Source organism: Cynocephalus volans, chromosome 3 (genome assembly GCF_027409185.1).
Source record: "Cynocephalus volans isolate mCynVol1 chromosome 3, mCynVol1.pri, whole genome shotgun sequence".
NCBI classification, from domain to species: Eukaryota; Metazoa; Chordata; class Mammalia; order Dermoptera; family Cynocephalidae; genus Cynocephalus; species Cynocephalus volans.
The window spans coordinates 135,025,702-135,046,350 of record NC_084462.1 but is presented as its reverse complement, the minus strand read 5'-3'; the positions used below and the strand labels follow the sequence as shown (position 1 = coordinate 135,046,350).

Sequence of the window (20,649 nt, the reverse complement as noted above, 5' to 3'; positions counted from 1 at the left end):
CAGAGAAGGTTAACTCATTTTCAGTCTGTAAAGGGCTCCCCTTAGGGTCATCTAAAAAAGAATTTACTAAAATGCTGCGGTCAGAGCACTAATGAAATAAATGAACTTCTCAAGGTGTCATGTTGGCCATTTAGGAATGAGGCACACTTGTCCAATAATGGGCTCTGCACCTAAGTCACCTATTCTTACAGGCTCCCTTGTGCCTCTGTCCCCGTCTGAATTCCTTTTAATATTCATGTCAGTACAGGAGAGATATATTTGTTATATCAATGAGTGATCATCGGGAAGAACTGGTAGTCTGGCAGCAGCAGAAGCCAATACACCTGACAGTTATACCAAGGGTCTCCAAAGACAGATCCAGTTTGGTGATAGACAGTGGGAAATGATTCATGTTCTAATTGTCGCTAAATTACAAGGGAATCTCCAAATAGGGTCATCTTCGAGAGAAATCAATCAGATGCATAAACTTCTATAAGGTTTTTTGCTTATTTGTGAGAGAATGGGTACTTGCCTTTTTCTCCAGGAAAGATGAGGTCTAAGGGGTCAAAACTTTTTTCAGACATGGACTTAAGATATGAATCTGCATCCTGATGTTCCTGCAAATACCCCGATTCTAATCTAATTGATTTAATATAAGATCTAGTTACCATAACAATTACAACATTAATTTGCAAAACAAATCGAAAACATTAAAAAATAAACAAATATGCAGCATAGCATTTTTGGGGATCAGAAGTTGGAGTGTATTAAATGGAGGAACCCCCCCAAGGTGCCACAACTCAAGATAAAGGGTTAACCATAAAATTAATATTACAAAGTTGAAGTCTGATGTTAGAAGCCACTAACACTGCCTTCCTCTTCCCCACCTTGACCTGCCCCTCTTTTCAGTACCCAGTACTGTGAGGCCCCAAACAGACTGCTCTATTCCTAGATCTGCATCTCAGCAAAACTTCCATAGGATTGGCTCACAAAATCCTCAAATGAAAGCTTCCTCTCATTTGTCTGTCATTCTTGATGGGCCAGACTTGGGGGCTTCCCAGCTGTCAATCAGAGAGGCTGGAGACACTTCTGTGACCCACCTTTATTGTTACTCTAAGTAATAATAACATTGCAAGGAATCCCAGACTGCCTGTGGATAATGGCACCAAGACGGGTCAGTGTATATACAGAGTTTGAGATGCAGATAAAATGTAAGTTACAGGTAATCTCTTGCCCAGTGCCTTTATAGTGTGGCTTTTTGCAAGGATTTTCAGGCCAGGTGTGAAGAAAGTTTAAAGAGACTGTATTTGAGGGATAACTAAATGACTGGAGTAACCTCAGATACTCTGAATAGGTGTTGCGGAGCCTTAAGCCCATCCCCCTGCCTTCGGGGATAATACTGAGATGTAAATGAAAATTCTGCTCTGAATCTGGAGAGGCCCGATCCCCAGATCCCATTCTTCAAGAACTTAAAACCCTGGTTCCTGGCAGCTATAGAGTAGGAGGCTACAGGCGGCAGACATCTTTTGCTTCCCCCACGCCGACACCCCACCACACCTTCATTTTCCTCCAGCTTGCGGATGTGGCGCAGGACAGGCTGCAGATTCATGTAGAGACGGTGGCTGTTGCTCAGAAGTTGCAGGAGGTGTCTGGAGCGCATGGGGCACCCTGTGTAGTATATAAGCTTCCTGGCTGAGGGCAAGCCATCTGGCAAAATTTCAAATTTCTTACCCTGTGGAGGGAAAGCATGAATCAAATTTAGGGAGAAAAACCTCTGATTTGCCAAGGTCCCCTTCATTTTCTATTTAGTAAGGAAAACTGCGGATTTGGAAATAGACGTATAAAGCTCCATTTAAAATTCCCTGAGGGGTAAATTGTCTTCCTTTTCAAAAATTTCACAGGACAAAGGATTGCCAAAAATTCAGGGAAGCATTTAGCCAGGGTCCTCTGGTAAACACTAACAATGTAAGACAGATGGTGAATTCCTTTAGTTTCTCTGGCTGGTCAGGCTATTTCTATAATGGAGAAGAGAAGGGCCCATCATGAAAGCATCCTCGGATGCAATCCCAATACCCCAACTCAGCAAGCAAGAAGACAAAGTCTAGAAGAGATTAATGCATTTGAATAATTATGGAACACTTATTATCATCCAAACACTGTGTTAGACACTATAAAAATAAGACAATGTCCCTACCCTCATGGAGCTACAACCCAGTGGGGGAGACGGTAAATAAACACATAAAGCAATTATAGTTTATGATAAATTTTTGGAAAGAAAATAAATAAGGAGTTATGATAGTAAACAATACAAGATACCTATCTACTGTTTAGGAAAAAATGGAAAAGTTCTTTAGCAGTTGGAGGAAATGAGATGGGAAATAGAAAGAAGAGCTATCAGTAGAGGTATAAGAAATATCATTAAGTCTGGGTGAGGGTTTGGTTAAGGCTCCTTACAGCTATGGGATATTATGAATTCCTTTAACTTTCCTAATAATGAATAAGGCAATAGATTTATAAAAATGAATATTTCACATACGAAGATCCTTGGCTGGAGGGCAGGGAAAGCAAGGAGGAAGGCATATTCTAACTACATAACTCAAGGTCAGCACAAAGCAATATGGGTTTGTGTAGCCCAGCTAAGGATAGATGTTTTTGTTTTGGTTTGGTTTTTAATACCTCGGAGCTTTTTATTTTAAAAAAACAGCAATAACTGACATTTCGTGAGCATTAAGCATGTATTAACTCATTTAATCCTCACATGTTGTCTATGGGGAAAGGTTGATTATCCCCATTTTAGAATGAAACCAAGGCACAGAGAGGTTAAGTAAGTTCCTTAAGGTCACATAGCTAGGCAGGGCTGGGTTGGCTGCAAGATGAATCATCTGGGAAACTTGTCAAAATCAATTCCCAGTCTCCACTCCTGACCCACTCAATCAAAAATCTCTTGGGAAAAGAAGGTGAGGCCCAGAAATCTGTATCTTAAGCTCCTCAGATAAGGCTGATGCACAACTAGATTCTGGAACCACTGAGTCCAGGACCCTTAAAAAACTCAATGTCATAAATGTATTTTATTACTACTTAATTTGGAAGATAAAAGGGCCAAGTGGGGTTATAATTTGCTCATTTTCAAACAGGTCAGATCCTTTCACAAAGAGCTTGAACAAGAGAGAGCCAGTGAGGAGGAGGTAGGCCAGGCCCCAATTAATGTATGAGTAAAGTGGAATCAGATTGAATTGTGCCCAAGTAATTCAAGTAATGTGATGTCAGAAAACGGGTCTTTTGCCTCACAATGCAGAGTGGAGTGAGCATTCACCTTCTATCTGCAACGTTGCCCTTTACATAAGGGCTTATACAAGCCATCTTCCTTACAAGAAAGAAGCACATGTCTACAAATCCTTATCTTCCTCCTTTCTTCCTGTATTTTTTCTAATAACTTCTGAATAAAGCAGAATCATGGATTTTTATGACCACCAGATGTAAACACACTATTAACTGTAATTCTTTGAACCCTAACAAAAAATAAATATAGTAAAGCAGAGAAACAGCTGGGAAAAATAAAAAATTTGCTATAACAAAAGAAAGTGCATCATTCTCAATATCATAAAAATAAGAGTACTTTTCCTGTTAAGAATAGTAGATCTTTCTTTATAATGATGACTATTTTAAATAGTCAGATATTAATAGAAACATCTTTTTATATCATTTTTTATTCGTTGCTCAAAAGAAATAACTTTCAAAAGAAGGGCCGACCTCTACAAGAAGAGTAAGTTACCCTGTGGTTATGGCTTTCTGTTTTCCAATCCCTCTGCTGTAGGCTTTTTATGATAATTCTATTTGATTAACTCATCTTGTACTTTTCTCACTATTTCTTCGGCAACTGGAATAACTTAGGGTAATGTGGTAGAAACCAGACAAATTAAAATTAGTAATTTCTTTTGCTATAAGATTGTTTGATTTTAAGTTCACTACTGATATGAGTGACAAGGATATGCACAAGGATATAAGAAAGCTACTATCTTCAGCTTCCACTTTTAAAAAACAACTTTTGTGCTTAAGACAACATTGTTTAAAAACAAAACAAAAAATAACAAAAACCCACAAAAACAAATTGAGACTTTTAAAAAAAAGTTAGTTATTATAAACTTACCACAAAAACCAACTTTCCAACATTTGTCCAGGGGAAATCATAAAGTAATTGTTTCTCTTCATCTAAATTCTGTGGAAAGAATTACAATGCATATAGAGTTAATAGTAAAAACGACAGACACTCTAAAATGGCTCTAACTTCTCTCCCAGAAAACTAAAATACAGTAATTAAAATCTGAAAGAAGTCCCCAACTCTCTTTGGTGAAGTGCAGACAGTAATTAAAAGATTAGTGATATAATTCTGTAGCTTTTGGTTCCTGTGTGACTGAATTAACTGGCCCTTTCGAGGCAATCTTTTCCCTTCTGGCCTATTCCTAAATTTAAATAAAAAGTCCTAAAGACTCAGGCATTCAAGAGATATGATAAGACACTCAGACTTTCATAATTGGATACTTTGCCTACATCAAAGATAAGGCATCCTTATATTTTCCTACATCTTGAAGAAAGAGGTATTCTCTCTCCCCAGTTGATGACTGTAGGATAACAACATTCCATCTGTAAAAGGGAGACAGTTACCACACACTCAAGGGACAAGTTTTATCAGAAAAATGTAATGGAAATTAAAATGTCTAGTTGGGCACTGTATTAAAATGTCATGTTTCTTTACACAGTTATAAATGCTTCAGAGGATAAAAGAGCATATTTAAAATCAATCACAAAAAGAAAAATGTCTGGATATTAGTGATCTGTTAGTGATGAGTCTGGGTTAATCTTTGGCTTATTGTTTTCTGTTATGGAGGACTTATTTCTGTCAAGGAACGGGTTGAGTAACTTCATTCATCCTATATCCTCCACATCTATGCTAGACAGACAGGAAATAATGACCAGTTAGTGACTGGAAATGGACCACTGAACCTGTGACAGGACCACACAGGCACACTGTAAACATGAGACATGGCTGATACCATTTGATACTCATTTCTCATTTACCAACCTGAAAAATCTGTATTCCCCGCATGGTCAATCCAAGGGTCAGTGAAGCCTCAATTTCCCTTTTATCCTGTAGAAATAAAACTTCATGAAAAAAAAATTTCATAAACTTTCCTTCTCCAATGGACAATTCAGCACCAAAGAAACAGAAGGAGAAATTTCTGGATTGGAAAGCTTTTGACTTAAAATAACTTTGTTCAAGTCTTTTCCATACCTGTAGTTTCCTGTAAGATTTAAAAAAATCGTGAGCACATATTAAATCAATAATAATATATTCTACTTTTTAAATCCCCGAGATTTCAAAGTTTTAGTGTCTTCACTATGTTAGTGAAATATGTGACAATATTCTAAGTACTTATGTTATTGAGAATTCAGTAAACAAGACAGTTTTTGCTGCTTTTGTATCATATCAGTTTTTTTTTAAAACTTCCTATCTTATGCTTATTCTCTTCTCAGAAGTTAGAATCTTGAATCTAATGTCATAGTTATGTTCTGAAATACACCAGACTTTATATGTTTAGAACTGGGCAAATCTCTCAGCTCTGAAGCCAAAATTAGAGGCAAAGGACTAAAAAACACTTAAGACTCTCTCATGAGGACAGATAATAAAGCTGTAAAAGCTTTATATTCAGTTAGTTTGGAAATACTTATTTTTAAGAAGTTCAATTATCACTTGCCAGTATAATACACATTCTACCAGCTACACCATAAAAAGTAAAAAATAAATTTCAATAAGCATAAGGAAATAAATTCTACAATTAAAAATTTACTCTGAAATTTGGCCATATCTTTTAAGTGCTCATCTGTAATAAGTACATATAAGGTATGAAGTTAAAAACAGAAGTAAATAAAATCCCTAAGTAATTAAAATATTTCACTAAGAGATTTGTCAATAAAAACAATAAACAAATATGTGTAGATCTTTAAGTTTAGTGTCAATTTTCCCACAAATGGGTGAAGAAAGATTTTTAGGAAATGCATCTTCCCCTGGCATAGCAAAGAGAAGATATAGCCTATTTTCACTATTTGGGCTGTTTCTTTCCAACTAATATATTTTCATACCAAGAAAGGTGCACACAGTATAAGGTTTAACAGGAGAAACCAATCCATCATTATCTGAGTTTCAGCCAATTTCCCTTTCAAGGCTGTACTGATCACTTTCTAAAATAAGACTGTGCTCATAAAAATGCTGATTGTTCATGGATGAGGTGTGTATTGGTGGGAAAGGGGCACAAAACAGCTTTTTTCCAGAATGTTTCTTGTCCTCTGTTTACCTTATTTCCATTTTATAAGCAGCCCGTAAATGAAGCAGATTTAATGGCTGTCAGTTGATTTCTCCAAAGAATGAAAAACTGCCCAGCAGGTAACAATATCTATTCCCTCACTTCATTCAGTTACATTTTTATTAAATATCTTGTTTTACGCAGACAAGAGAACAATTTTCTATGTAATGCAGATGTACCACACTTTAAACAAATTAGAAAAATTAATTTTCAACAAAAGATAAATTGGGGATATCTACTTCACTAAAAGGTTCCTATTTCTTAATAGCATTCTTTAAAATAGCAAGCTTTTCTAGCAAATAAGGTAAGAAGCAATTAATATTTATTGAGCACTCACTAATGTGCCAGGTATTATACCTCATTATTTCAGATTCATTATGTCATGAAATCCTACCAACCTTGTGAAGTGTATAGTATCATCCACACTTCACAGATGGCCCAGGATTATAGTTGTGGCCTAGGATCCCAGTAAGAGTTATTAGTGGCATAAGGTCTCTTCTTGATATCTAATTTCAAAGCCACAATCTTTCCAATATATCATTCATACTTCCAATACATTTTAAAATAAAAACTGTTTGTCAAAACTGTCATTTATTTGCCTTTTCTCATGTAAATTGAGGTGCCACAAATGAAATCTTAAGGAAAAAACAAACAAACAACTCAGTCCTTTAGGAACTTAGCCAAAGGGATCTTACAGAACTCAATTATGCCTTTCAAGGATGATGGGACATTAACAATACATCTCTTGGGCATGGAAGACAGAGAGAGAAAAATCATGTTTTGGTCCCTTATTATGTTTTTGAATTAGCTGGGAATATTACCCAGCAATACATTCAAACTACAGCCCAGTTTCCAAAGGTCTAGTTCTGCTAACCTTACCACAAAAGAAGTGGTAGAGAAAACAAGCATAATAATAACAATGATAATGGTAACAGCAGTGAGCCGCACATCGTTTAACACATTCTGGGCACTGTTTGAAGCACTCTTCATCCTTTAATTCCTTTAGTCTTCAGCAATGCTAAGAGGTAGGCACGGAAACTGAGGCTCAGAGAAGTTAAATAAGGTCACATAGAAGCCAAGCTGGGATTCGATCCCAGGCAGTTAGGCCCAGCAACCATACTCTTAACTATTTCATCCTATTTGGCTTGAAAAAACATGCCTTTGCATACCTAAGTGGGGATTCAGGAGTTCTTGTCAACAAAGTGGCACTTGCGGAATAGGGAAAGGGATGGGGAGGAGGAGGAGAGAAAACAAATAGATGACAATTAGTAATGTGAGTGATTCCCTGCAGAGCATGGCCCCAGTTGTTATTTGGGTGTGTGACCTCTGCCCCAGGATGAAGAAAATGAGGCTAGAGACACACAAGACACAAACAAACATAAGAGAGTGAGGGAAAGGCAGAGTATAGTGGCTTAAGCACATAGGCTTTGTTATCAAGAAGGCCTGGGTCAAATCCTGGCTCTGCCACTTAGTTTTGTGATCTTATTTTTTTTTTTTTTGTCTTTTTCGTGACCGGCACTCAGCCAGTGAGTGCACCGGCCATTCCTATATAGGATCCGAACCGGCGGCGGGAGCCCAGCGCTGCACTCTCCCCAGTGCGCCACGGGCTCGGCCCAGTTTTGTGATCTTAGATGAATTATTTAATCTGCTTAAGCCTCAGTTTTCTGGTCTGTACAATTCTTTTTCTTATAGAGTTCTGAGGATTAAAAAAAAAAAGAATATAAAGTTGTCCAATAAACACAGTACTCCATAAACATAACCTGTTGTAGTGATGTTCTTATAATTAACAGATAGAATGCAGGTATGGCTCTTCACTTTGAGGAATATTAAAAACTACTAATCAAACAAGTTGGAAACGTTATTCCTCAAAGCAGAAAAACAAATTTGGGGAGGAGAAAAATAGTAGCAATTCCATAATCACTGAAGAGCCAGATTCACAATTTGTAGCCACACTTGTTATCGCACTATTCGAACCATTAAAAAAATATTTTGTCCTGCTTCCAGGCCAAAGGGAAAGCACCACTGCCTCCAAGACTGACCTATGATAACAAACAGCGATTCAAATGAAACTCTTTTAAAAGTCTACTAAAAAATGAAATAAGAATTTTCAGTAGAATTGACACCCTAATTGAGAAGATGTTTTTTTTTTCTCAGAAGCTGCATACTTATTGCAGTTTTGTACCTTATACAATCTGTAGTAGTGAACCGCAACGTCATCCAGTCGGACAGCCTCTTTGATATATTTAAGATGAGCCTCAGAAGCTGTCAGTGCAAACTGATCTTTGTGCATGTTTGGAATGTGCTTCAGGATGTAGTCCTTCCCCCTCTTGGAAACAACCTGTTGGGATACAAGGGGTGTGCAATGCAACATTTGTTGGAGGGATGTAAGTTCTACCCCCACCCCCTAAATAAAGAAAGGATAAGAATCCAAAACAGGCCATGTAAACTGGCTAATTTCCATTAGAAAATTCCCACTTTCATTGTTTTCACCATCTGTTATGTTACTAGGCTGAATCAGCGAGTACTAAAAGCTACAAAGTCAATTTGGCTGTAGTGCAGCATATCTCAGAAGAAAAATAACAAGAAATGGAAAAAATTAGTTCTTTTGGCTTTAAAGTCATCATGAAAAAAAACTGCGCAAACACATCACTGTTTACACTTGCAAAATTACTGGTACTATGAAATACATGTACCATCAGCACATCTTCAGGTTCTAGATCCTTCTTAACTCTTAACTCTAAAGTTATAGCCACAGAGTGGCAAGTCCTAGATGTTAATCCAAAGTAGGCAGGGGACTGGGGAGGAGAATTCTCCGAAACATTTTTGGTTCTTATATAAAAGGCTGATACAAACACACTTTTTGAATACTTAGGAATAAACAATATCATTCAAGCATTCATTGTGATTCACTGTGGCTTAGATTTTCATTGGACAGTAGTCTAAGCCTTTAGGTATCAAAAAAATAGAATCCAGCAGCTTTGGGCTAAGAGAAAGGTGCTGAGTAAAGTCTTAGCTGATTTCATTAGGATTATGAAATGTGGAAAGAATTATGCAATGTAAACAAAAAGAGTACTGCTTAAACTTTACAGAATAAAAAAATTAGAGAATTTAGTTTTAAAATGTCTTTTTAGTTATTTAAATTTTTCTCTTCTTATTGAATATTTTATAGAGAATTCAACATGATAAATTATTGGTCAAGAACCAAGAAGACATAGGAAACCTGAACAGACCCATAACAAGCAATAAGAATGAACAGTAACCAGCAGTCTCTCAATAAAAAAAAGCCCAAGACTGGATGGCTTTACTGCTGAATTCTACCAAAACTTTAAAGAGGAATTAATACCAATTCTCTTCAAAGTATTCCAAAACATGGAAGGAAACAGAGGCCATTCTCCCAAACTCATTCTATGAGTCCAGCATCACCTTGATGCCAAAACCAAAGATGCAACAAAAAAAGAAAACTACAGGCCAATATCCTTGATGAACATAGACACAAAAATCCTCAACAAAATATTAGCAAATAGAATACAGCAATGCATCAAAAAAATTATACACCATGATCAATGGGATTCATCCCAGAGATGCAAGAAGATGGTTCAACATACACAAACTAATGTGATACACTACATCGATAAAATCAAGGACAAAAACCATATGATTATCCCAACAGATGAAGAAAAGGCATTTGACAAAACTCAACATCACCCCTTCATGATAAAGACTCTCAGCAAATTAGGTAGAGAAGGAAAGTATCTCAACACAATAAAAATCATGTACGACAAATCCACCACCAATATCATCCTGAATGGGGAAAAGATGAAAGCCTTTCCCTTAAGAACAGGAACAAGACAAGGATACCCACTCTCACCACTCCTATTTAACACAGTATTAGAAGTACTAGCAAGAGCAATCAGGCAAGGGAAAGAAAGAAAGTGCATCCAGATTGGAAAAGACAAAGTCAAACTGTTTCTGTTTGCAGATGTCATGATCCTATACATAGAAAAACCTAAAGACTCTACCAAAATACTCTTAGAGCTGATTAATGATTTCAGTAAAGTTGCAGGATGCAAAATGAGCATGGAAAAATCAGTAGCATTTTCACACTCCAACAACAGACTAGTAGAAAAAGGAATCAAGAAATCAAGCCCATTTACAATAGTTTCCCCCAAAATTAAATGCCTACAAATAAATTCAGCCAAGGAGGTGAAAGATCTCTACAAATCACTGCTGAAAGAAATTGAAGAGGACACAAAAAAATGGAAAGATATTCCATGCTCTTGGATTGGAGGTATCAACAAAGTGAAAATGTCCATAATACCCAAAGTAATTTACAGATGCAATGCAATCCCTATCAAAAAACAATGACGTTTTTCACAGAAATAAGAAAAAAAAAAAAAAAAAAAAAACAATCCTAATATTCATATGGAACAACAAAAGACCCCGAATGGCCAAAGTAATCCTGGGGAAAAAAAAAAAAGCTGGAGACATTACATTGCCTGACCTAAAATTATACTACAAAGCTATAGTAATCAAAACATCATGATACTGGCATAAAAATAGACACTCAGACCAGTGGAGCAGAATAGAGAACCTAGAAGTCAACTCACATTCTTACAGTCAAGTGATCTTCAACAAAGGCACCAAAAACATACACTGGGGAAATGATTGTCTCTTCAATAAATGGTGCTGGGAAAACTGGATATCCATAAGCAGAAGAATGAAACTAGACCCATACCTCTCACCATATACCCAAATCAACTCAAAATGGATTAAAGATTTAAATATAAGACCTGAAACTACAAAACCCCTAAAAGAAAACATAGTGGAAATACTTCAGGAAGTAGGACTGGGCAGAGACTTTATGAATAAGACCCCAAAAGCACAGGCAACAAAAGAAAAAATAAACAAATGGGATTGTATCAAACTAAAAAGCTTCTGCACAGCAAAAGAAACAATTAACAGAGCAAAAAGAAAACCTACAGAATGGGAGAAAATATTTGCAAACCATGCATCCAACAAGGGATTAATATCCAGAATTCACAAGGAACTCAAACAGCTTAACAGTAAAAAAAAAAAAAAAAAAAACCAATTAAAAAATGGGCAGGGCCGAGCCCGTGGCGCACTCGGTAGAGTGCTGTGCTGGGAGCGTGGCGACGCTCCCGCCGCGGGTTCGGATCCTATATAGGAGTGACCAGTGCACTCACTGGCTGAGTGCCAGTCACGAAAAAAAGACAAAAAAAAAAAAAAAAAATTGGCAAGGGAGCTAAATAGGCATTTCTCAAAGGAAGATATACACGTGGCCAACAGACGCATGAAAAAATGCTCAACATCACTCAGCATCAGGGAAATGCAAATCAAAACCACACTGAGATGTCATCTCACCCCAGTTAGACTGGCTATTACGAAAAAGGCAGAGAATAACAAATCTGGCGAGGATGTGGAGAACAGGGAACCCTCCAACACTGTCAGTGGGATTGTAAATTAGTGCAGCCATTGTGGAATATAGTATGGAGCTTCTTCAAACAACTATAGATAGAAGTACCATATGATCCAGCAATCCCACTTCTGGGTATATGCCCAAAGGAGTGGAAATTATCATGTTGAAGGGACATCTGCACTCCCATGTTTATCGCAACTCTATTTACAATAGCCAAGAGTTGGAACCAACCTATATGTCTATTGAAGCACAAGCAAAATGTGGCATATATACACAATGGAATATTACTCTGCCCCTCAAATGAATGAGATTCTGTCATTCATAGCAACATGGATGAATTTAGAGAAAATCAGCTAAAGTGAAATAAGCCAGAAACAAAAAGGCAAATATCCCAAGTCCTCACTCATAAGTGGGAGCTAAAAAAAGAAAAGAAAGAAAGAAAGAAAGAAAGATACAACAATCACAATAATGCATTTGTTATAATGCAATTATAATGCAATTAACTTTCAAAAAGAGAGAACAGAACTGAGGCCATCTGGGGTGGGAAAGGGGGAGAGAAGGAGGGGTTAGCAAGAAATTGGTAAAGGGCCACAAAGATGACCACATTGTATAATGTTGAATGTACTAATTATCCTGATTGGAGCATCACATATTACACACAGACACTGATATTCAATGTAGTACCCCACAGATGTGTATAATCATGCTTCAATAAAAAAATAAAAATTAAAAAAAAAAACTGGTCAATTATCAAGTTTTGCTGCGAACTCAAGTTACAGATTTTTCTTTTCAGATTCCTTTTACATGGAGATCATCTAAATCAGTACTTGTCCACTTTTTTTTTTTCAGACCAGAACACACAGACAACAACATTTATAAGGGTACTGAATCAGATGGTTTTGGTGATCCCAAGGGTGGAGATAACTGGCATCTTGGCACACTGGATTACATGACACACTAATTGGAAAGCTCTGATTAAAATGACCAAGATTTAGTGAGTTCCTGATGACAACTAGAGAATGCAAATACGTACTACAGTCGGTAGCGTCTTAATACCTGTTGTGATTTCTCCTCAACAACTGAAGCACTCTAAGTTACTCAACAAAAACTTATTAAGTACCTCAATATGAAGTACTGACAAAACAGAAAAGATTAAGTTTATACTTGTCCTTTAGAACATACTAACAAACACTTAGCTTACTGGGGGCAAGAGATAAACAAATGACTTGAAAATAAGATGTAAAACACTTATGTCCAACATCTTGATTCCAGAGGAGGGGTGCTGGACATGTAGAGAGTCTGGTCTCCCCAGAGTGAACCACACCTGAGCTGTCTTAGAGGATGAGTAGGAATTCGCCAGGTGAAGAAGGGAGAGGAGCTTCACTGGCTAAAGATAAGGCAAGAAGAAAGGCCCAGAAGTGTGAAGCACCACAGTAGGTGAGAAGACATATCAACTGTTGGATGTCACCAGACCATAAAGTTCAAGGTGTAGGACAAGCAGAAAGGAAGCTGGAAACGCTGGCATGGACCAGGTCCTGGAGAGTTTCTAAGTCATGCTTGGGAGTCTGGGCTTCGCTCCACAGGTGACAGGGGGAGCCCCTGGAGGTTTAACTCAGAAGCAAAATCACCTCATCTGCAAGCTGTGGGATAAAGACTGAAGCAAGGACAAGCCTCTGCAATCGCAATGCTGAATGCTGCTGAGAGCTGGAACCTGGGAAATGGTAGAAACTATGATGGGGAGGGGATGCGATGAACACTTAGGAGGGATGCAATGAACACTTAGGAGCAGCTGGCCTGTGAGCTCAGTTGGTTAGAGAATGGTGCTGATAATACCAAGGTCCAGGGTTCAATCCCTGTACCAGCCAGCTTGGAAAAAAAAAAAAAAAAAATTAGGAGAACTAACAGCAGCAAAAATATACAAGAGAACTTTATTTCTTAAGCTGGGTAATGGGTAATCAAGTGTATATGTTAGAGGATGCTGCAGTTGACTGGATGGCACCAGGAGAAGGAATGGTGATGGGGGGATCCGTATGACTCTCAATTTCTGGGTGACTGGCAGTGCAATGAGCTGAGATTAGGAATACAGAGGCAGGAATACATAGAATTGAGGTGGGAACAAGATGAATTTGATTTAGGACATTTTGAGTTTGAAGCGTCTATGGGTAAGCAGCTCCCTCATGGATATAGGGGAGAGAAACAGATTTGGGCATTGCCAGCACATAGGTGATCATTAAAAGCATTAATCTGGATGAGATCTCCCAAAATGTGAGTGGTTAAGTGTCAAGGGCAGCATTAAAATACAGGAAAAGGAGTGAAAAGTATCCATTGGATTTGGCAATATAAATCTCACTGATGACCTTAGGGACAGCACGATTAGTGAACTGTTGGGCAGACAAGGCAGACGGAAGTGGCTTGAGGAATACAGGCAGGAAGTAAAGAAGGTGAAAAATCAAATACACAAGACTTTTCCAAAAAGCTTTACTGACAAGGGAAATCTTCTTTGGGATCTTTCCCAAAGATGGATGGGTGAGAACCAATATGTTTCGTATGTTCTGACTGAAGAAGAGTTAGTCTGAGGAGAGGCTAACGATATGGGGGAGAGAGAGAAGACACAGTGAAGACCTGGAGGGAGAATGGGAACAGAAATAGGGTGGGGTGGAGAAAGGGTAGCTGAGATGGTTTCTGTTGGAATAACCTAAATTTCCTCTCCTGGGAGTGAAGGACATGGAGGTCAGAGCAAGAAGCTGACTTGTATTTGTTTTCTCAGCACAGGAAAAGCTGTGAATTATCTTACCTTTTAAAGAGTAGTGTTTTTCTGCCTTCAAAGGGGGAAAATGATGCTCCAATAAGAGCAGGTAAGACAGCAAAAGCCATATAAGTGCCAAAGGAGGCTGGCAGAGTCCAAGTTCCACCACAATTAGGATGGACAGCAATCCTCTTCCCCATTAACGGCACACCCCATGTACCATTATGTGTGCCATGCTCTCAAGTGTGAAATTTGTTTTGGGGCTTCATGAAGAGTAAAACTACTGGCCACGAAATGTCCGGGTCCCCTCTTCTTGAAGCAGCGTGAGTAGCAGCAAAATGAACTAGAAATGCGCTAGAGAAAACACTCTTTAGAATCTGAAGACAGTGCCTACCCAAGATGGGAAGTAAGCCTCCGGCTCAAAGTATTTTCCATAGTGCTTATTCCTTTTGAAGTTCCCAAGATCAGCCTGCAGGGCAAAGGCTGCTAGCAGGAAGTAGGCCTCTTCTCGGAGCACACACTGAGAATGAAGAACTTGTTTTCTCAGGTGCCAGTAATAATAGAATCTTGCTGCTCTGTCACTAGAAAAACAAAAGAAAACAGAACTCACATTTTGATGGAACAATCCAATAGCATGTAAACAGAACCCAAACCCTGCTCTCCATCTGGTGACAGGAGCCCTTCTGTTTGTGCCCCTCTCTCCGACCTCATTGGAAAGGGGGAGGTTGCAGCTATACCTGATGGCAGCCTCAATGAGGTCACAGGGGGTCAGAAGTCCAAGTCAGACTATCCAGACAGCAAAAATAACATCTCCTGAGGCTTATAATATTTGATCCATTCAGAAAAGGAAGAAAAGATATGAAGTATACCACTCCAATATGGTAAATATTTCACTGAACAAGTATTACAACAGAAGCCCAGGCACTTTTTCTATTAAAGTAATTTTTCTACAATGATGATGTACATGTGAAATAAATAAGGACAAATCTGAGGGGCAGTCCTGGCTTTAATGTTTTGCTGTTCTGTTTTGTTTTGTTTTTTAGCTTAGCACACTATAAATACTCTAAGGCCCTTTAAAAAATGTTTATTTTTATATACCCTTCAAAAAAATTTGCTTAACTATAGTGTTCTTTTTTGTAAAATCCTCTAAGAAAGAATAAACAGAAATCTTTCCTTAAATATGTTTTTTATTTTATGATTAAGTGGATGTTACTTTATGGGTGTGTTTTTTAGGCATATGTCATGACAATCATGATACTCCCCACGAAAGTAAGTACTAATAGTGCCCTTGTTACAACCCATGGAATTCAGAAATAAATACAGTAACCATTAAATATGTCGGGTAAGAAGTGCTGACTGGGGAAAGCACAGTCAAAACTCAAAAAAAAAAAAAAATGTTCACCCACAAATAGGATGCTTTTGTGATCAAAGTACAGATAAGAAAAAAATTTGTGGGTGTATGTATTTTAGTGAAATTATTTGCTTCCCTATCATTTCAGGTTAAATGTTTAGCTGAGGTTCATAGTTAATATCATTAGTAGATAATCATAAAAACATATGGGTTTATTTTAACCAAGACCATGTTTAAATACAAAAAAACTTAAAAATAAAGCATTTATTCAACTTTTTCCCCTTAGGACAGAGTACTTTTCAGAGCACTGCTTTTTATAATGCTGACCACACACTGTTTGAACTGGTTCATCCCCAGGGAGATAAAGGGCAGAAGGATAGGGATTAATTAAAAATTCATTAGCCCCAGGGGGTTAATTAATGGTTAAATAATATATGTTCCTTCTTTCCAGGGCATATCACACTTACTGGGTAAATTGGGTGAAAATTTTATATAAACTGAGAATGAATATCAAAGTTTCTCAGCGTTTAAAAAAAGTTCTTTATGGGCTAATATTTTTTACTTTTTAATTTGCATTTGGCCCTGATATAAATAAAGAGCAAATTTTATGTATAGCTCACTAGCCAAATATATGTTAGCTTCTTTCACATGGAGTTTCTCAAAGTTTAAAAATAAATAAATAAAACAGAGTTCACATTTCTAGTACTTTCTATCAGCCAAGAAAATCACCTCTGAAAGTTTTCCATCACTGAATCCTCCTATACAAATGATTAACTGAGCTTCTGAAATGGTAAATTCTGAATATGTATGATATGCATGGTATTATTCATGAACTCACCTCCAGAAAAAGAATCCTACCTGCCTTTGTGAAACTGACTCTGAAGATTCTCACAGGATAGTTCCAAAGGGCCTTAATCTTTGGTTTAAAGCTATTCCCAAGAATACAAGCAAGACCCCAAATGTGAAAACAAAACCAAGCTATCGAAACACGCATGTGCTTTTAGAGGAGGGTTCCTGCCCCTCCCCCTCTCTCCACCCCATCACCAGAATAGATATTTATAGTCTTTCAAAAAAGTGGTAGTTCCTTCTTGAAAGAAATATCTTTCTGGTGAATGATTTATTTTTGAAAATGCAGAGTATAAAAAAACATGAGCAGGTATGATGTTTACATTTCATCAACAGTCTAACATTATCATTCGTTCATTCAACAAATATTTATTGAGTGCCTACTGTGCCTCTGTTTTAGGGACTGAGGATACATGCATGTGCAAAAAGATTAAAAAAGAAAAAAATTTCTGCTCTTATAGAGTTTATAGTCTAACAGGTGGAGACAAACAGTAAACATGAGTAACTTATGTCAGAAGAAGTGCATAGGAAACAAAGGTCTCAAATCTCTCCCTGCTCTCATACCTGATCAATCTGCCATTTTCCACATAGTACTGTACACGGAAGTGGATAATCATAGGAGGCCCAAACTGGTCAATACCCTAAAACAAAGACACACATAAAAATCAAGCTATTTTTAGTTACTTCAAAAATAGGTTCTAAAAACAACCAAAACACCATTGTTTGCAAGATACTTTTTAAAAACTGAAAGGTTTTATCTCCTTATAATAAGTGGGGCTTTAGTGGGTACACAGTTGTCCCATATGGATACCAGAAGGTTATAAAGCAAAACAGGGCACCATCCCTCTATCTGGTTCTCATTCACTGTAATGCCAATGACAACATAAGGGAAGATAAAAATAAATGCTAGTGGAAATTTCTAGCTGAGATCCAGCTCCTTGCTCAGCTCTGTCCCCTGGAGTGACCATTTGCTCCTTATTACAAATGTCCTCTTTTTCCTTGGACATTTCACATACCAAATTCTAAAATGTTGTTTGTTTATTTAGACATTCAAGTTCCTTACTTTGTAGTTGACTACAATTTATTCCAAGAATTCTTAAACACAAATTGTAGGGTCTAGGATTAGACACTGGGGTTTTATTTCTGACTTACTAGGGTGATCCTGAAAACACTAGTTCCCTGTGAATGCTCTCCCACATAAATGGAATTGATGTTTACTAAACAAAGGCACGAGTACAATAAACTAAGTATCAAATGCAAGTATAGTAAAAGTAGGTTTAAAAACTACTAATAATTTCTTGAACTTCAGTTTTGACAACTAACATAGCCATAGGAGAGGAGCAAATGTTTCCATCCTTTTCACTTCAAAGAATTATCCCAAGATTACTAAAACATTATCATTCAACATAATTTAATAGATATTCAGAATCTACTGTTACATGCTATAAATTATTAATACTTGATTAATATGACATTTTAGAACTTATCATTAATTTCCCTTTCCTATTCTTTACTGTATAAAGTATTGCTTAAGATTTTTTTTAATGTATAAAATAAACACTTAAAAAAATCAAAATAATTTTGCTCATAAATGTAATCTCACCCAAGTGACTTCGTATTGTCGTACCTTGCTGGCCTCTTTCTTCCATTCTTTTGGACAATACTTATAAAGCTTTTGTGACAACTCCATATATACGTGTTCATTATCTGCACATTAAAAAAAGGAGACAAGAAGCTAAAGGAGAGATTTTTAAAAGAAAAGAATATACAAAGAAACAACTTTAAAAAAAAAAACCTCAAGATTTATAAATGTATTCTGAATTCGCACACTACCAAAAAAATTCACAAGATACTGAAAGATAAAAGATCCTGTGGGCTACACATTAATGAGACTCTTTATGAATTGTTTTACTTTTGCAATGGAGAACACATACTACTAAAGATATATAATGTTTAAAAGAAATGTTAGTTTCCAACTCCTGCTTCTAGGGTCATTAAAACTTAAAGTCTAAACTTCCAACAATGTGGGCATTACTTAGTTTCAGAAAAACATGCTTTTGTTTAGCTTACAGAAGACTGTTCTCATAAGTGCAAAATAATGAAACAGAGCAGAAACACCATGTTATTTGCTATGTAAGAAATTAGAAAACATTGATAACAGCCCATTTCCAAGTGAGGAGACTGACCCACACTTTGTGAAGAATAGTCTTTGAGGCACAGAGAGATAAATACAGCATGTTCTTACTCATGTGGGAGCTTTAAAAAAAAAGTTGAGCTTTTTTTAGAAGTGGAGTGTAGAACTGTAAAATTGTGGGTTATTGGAGGCTGGGAAGGGGTGGGAAGGGACAGGGAGAGGTTGGTTAAAGGATACAAAATACAGCTAGATGGAAAAAATAAGTTCTAGTGGTGTACAGTAGTGCTAGTCATAAATGATTAACAATAATTTATTGTATGTTCTCAAATTGCTCCTGCTCAAATGTTCTCATCACAAAGAAATGATAAGCGATGATAAATATGCTAATTACCCTGATTTAATCATCACACTCTGTATACATGTATTGAACTATAACTCTGTACCCCATAAATATGTACAATCAATATGTGTCAACTAAAAAATAAATAAATTACATATAAAAAAAACTATTCCTTCTCTGTGTTCCCCACATCAAAATACAGCATGACAATATGATAACAATTACTCACACTGCCTTTGGGACCAATCTCATGGAAAGAGGAGAATCTTCACTAAAAAAAAGCATGAATGCCGGGATAGTCCTTCAAGGGGATAATGTTTATAAGATAATCAGAAAATAAGACTGCTAAAATCTATGTAAAATGATCTAAATGTATGAAAACAAGCTGATAAAAACCAAAAATTTTCAGATTTCCCAAAGAGAATCTTTTAAAAGAGAGACATGTTTCAAGACATATTTCACAAGAAAAGCTTTCAGCATTCCTATTTTATACTAAGCTTTATAAAAACTTATTCCTTTTCTCTAACTGTCACTAAGGGAAAGCTCTGCATACAAATGTACTCCTTCTAGAAGGGAAGTGTGTTCCTTTGGACTATTCCAGGATAAACACAATTTACTACATTGTGACTTCTGGCTGAATGAATACTGGGATTTGACTGGAAAAATGCCAAAAGAGAACAGGAAGGATAAAGCTACTTTTTGGCTATAAATGGCATATCAGGTCAACCAATTTGATAGAAAGGGATAAGGAAGAAGTCCCAGAGACAAAAAAGGGGAAGCTATTTAAATCCATTTATCAGGTCAACGAACACTATTGCCCATCTCTCATATTACTGATTAAACATAAAATGAACAAGACCAGACAATCTCCCCAACAATCAGTTGAAGCTGATTTGTATTTGGCTCGAATTCCCATCTACAGAAGCAACATAATGAACACAATTGAGACTGTTCACCATAATGGCACATATATATTTTTAAATGACCACTATATCTGTACTATCTACAGTTTGATCAGAGCTTGCTATCTTAAGAATTTTCAAGCACACATCAATCCTGCAAAGCTGGTGGAGCAGTAATTTCCATTTGACATGTGAAAAAACTGACATCGAGAGAAGTCAAGTGGAGTGTCTAAAGCCACACTGCTAGTTAGTGGTAGAACCAGAATTAGAACCAGGTCATCTGATTCTCATTCCAATGTTCTTTCAACATAGTACAATCTCTCTTTTAAAAAGGACATCTTAAAAACATTTTGAAACCTATGGAAGCTGTAAACTGGTTTAATTGGACTGACTTGTTGAACAACAAAGATCAACAGTCTGGCTGCAGATGTAGCAAGAATTAACTTTGAGCATAGAATAATAAAAGTTACTCAGAATCTATAGGGCACCTTATTGCTTCTAGACCCTTCCTTGAAGGAATGACTGAGGATGTACTAACACAAGGACGAAGCTTAG

At 36.9% G+C, this 20,649-nt stretch overlaps 1 protein-coding gene across 3 annotated transcripts in view; it reads right to left on the bottom strand.

Moving 5' to 3' along the window:
• Window positions 1-20,649, bottom strand: part of FRMD6 (FERM domain containing 6) — a 76,399-nt gene that overhangs the window by 13,326 nt on the left and 42,424 nt on the right. For 2 of the 3 annotated variants that reach the window (XM_063089720.1, XM_063089721.1), the window contains exons 4-10: window positions 18,322-18,425; window positions 17,283-17,359; window positions 14,916-15,102; window positions 8,521-8,676; window positions 5,060-5,125; window positions 4,127-4,195; window positions 1,537-1,711 (exon numbers count right to left, since the gene is read on the bottom strand). In XM_063089720.1, coding sequence (XP_062945790.1) covers window positions 1,537-1,711; window positions 4,127-4,195; window positions 5,060-5,125; window positions 8,521-8,676; window positions 14,916-15,102; window positions 17,283-17,359; window positions 18,322-18,425 — 834 coding nt within the window. The remainder of the gene's footprint in view (window positions 1-1,536; window positions 1,712-4,126; window positions 4,196-5,059; window positions 5,126-8,520; window positions 8,677-14,915; window positions 15,103-17,282; window positions 17,360-18,321; window positions 18,426-20,649) is intronic. The other variant, XM_063089722.1, reaches the window with a different exon arrangement.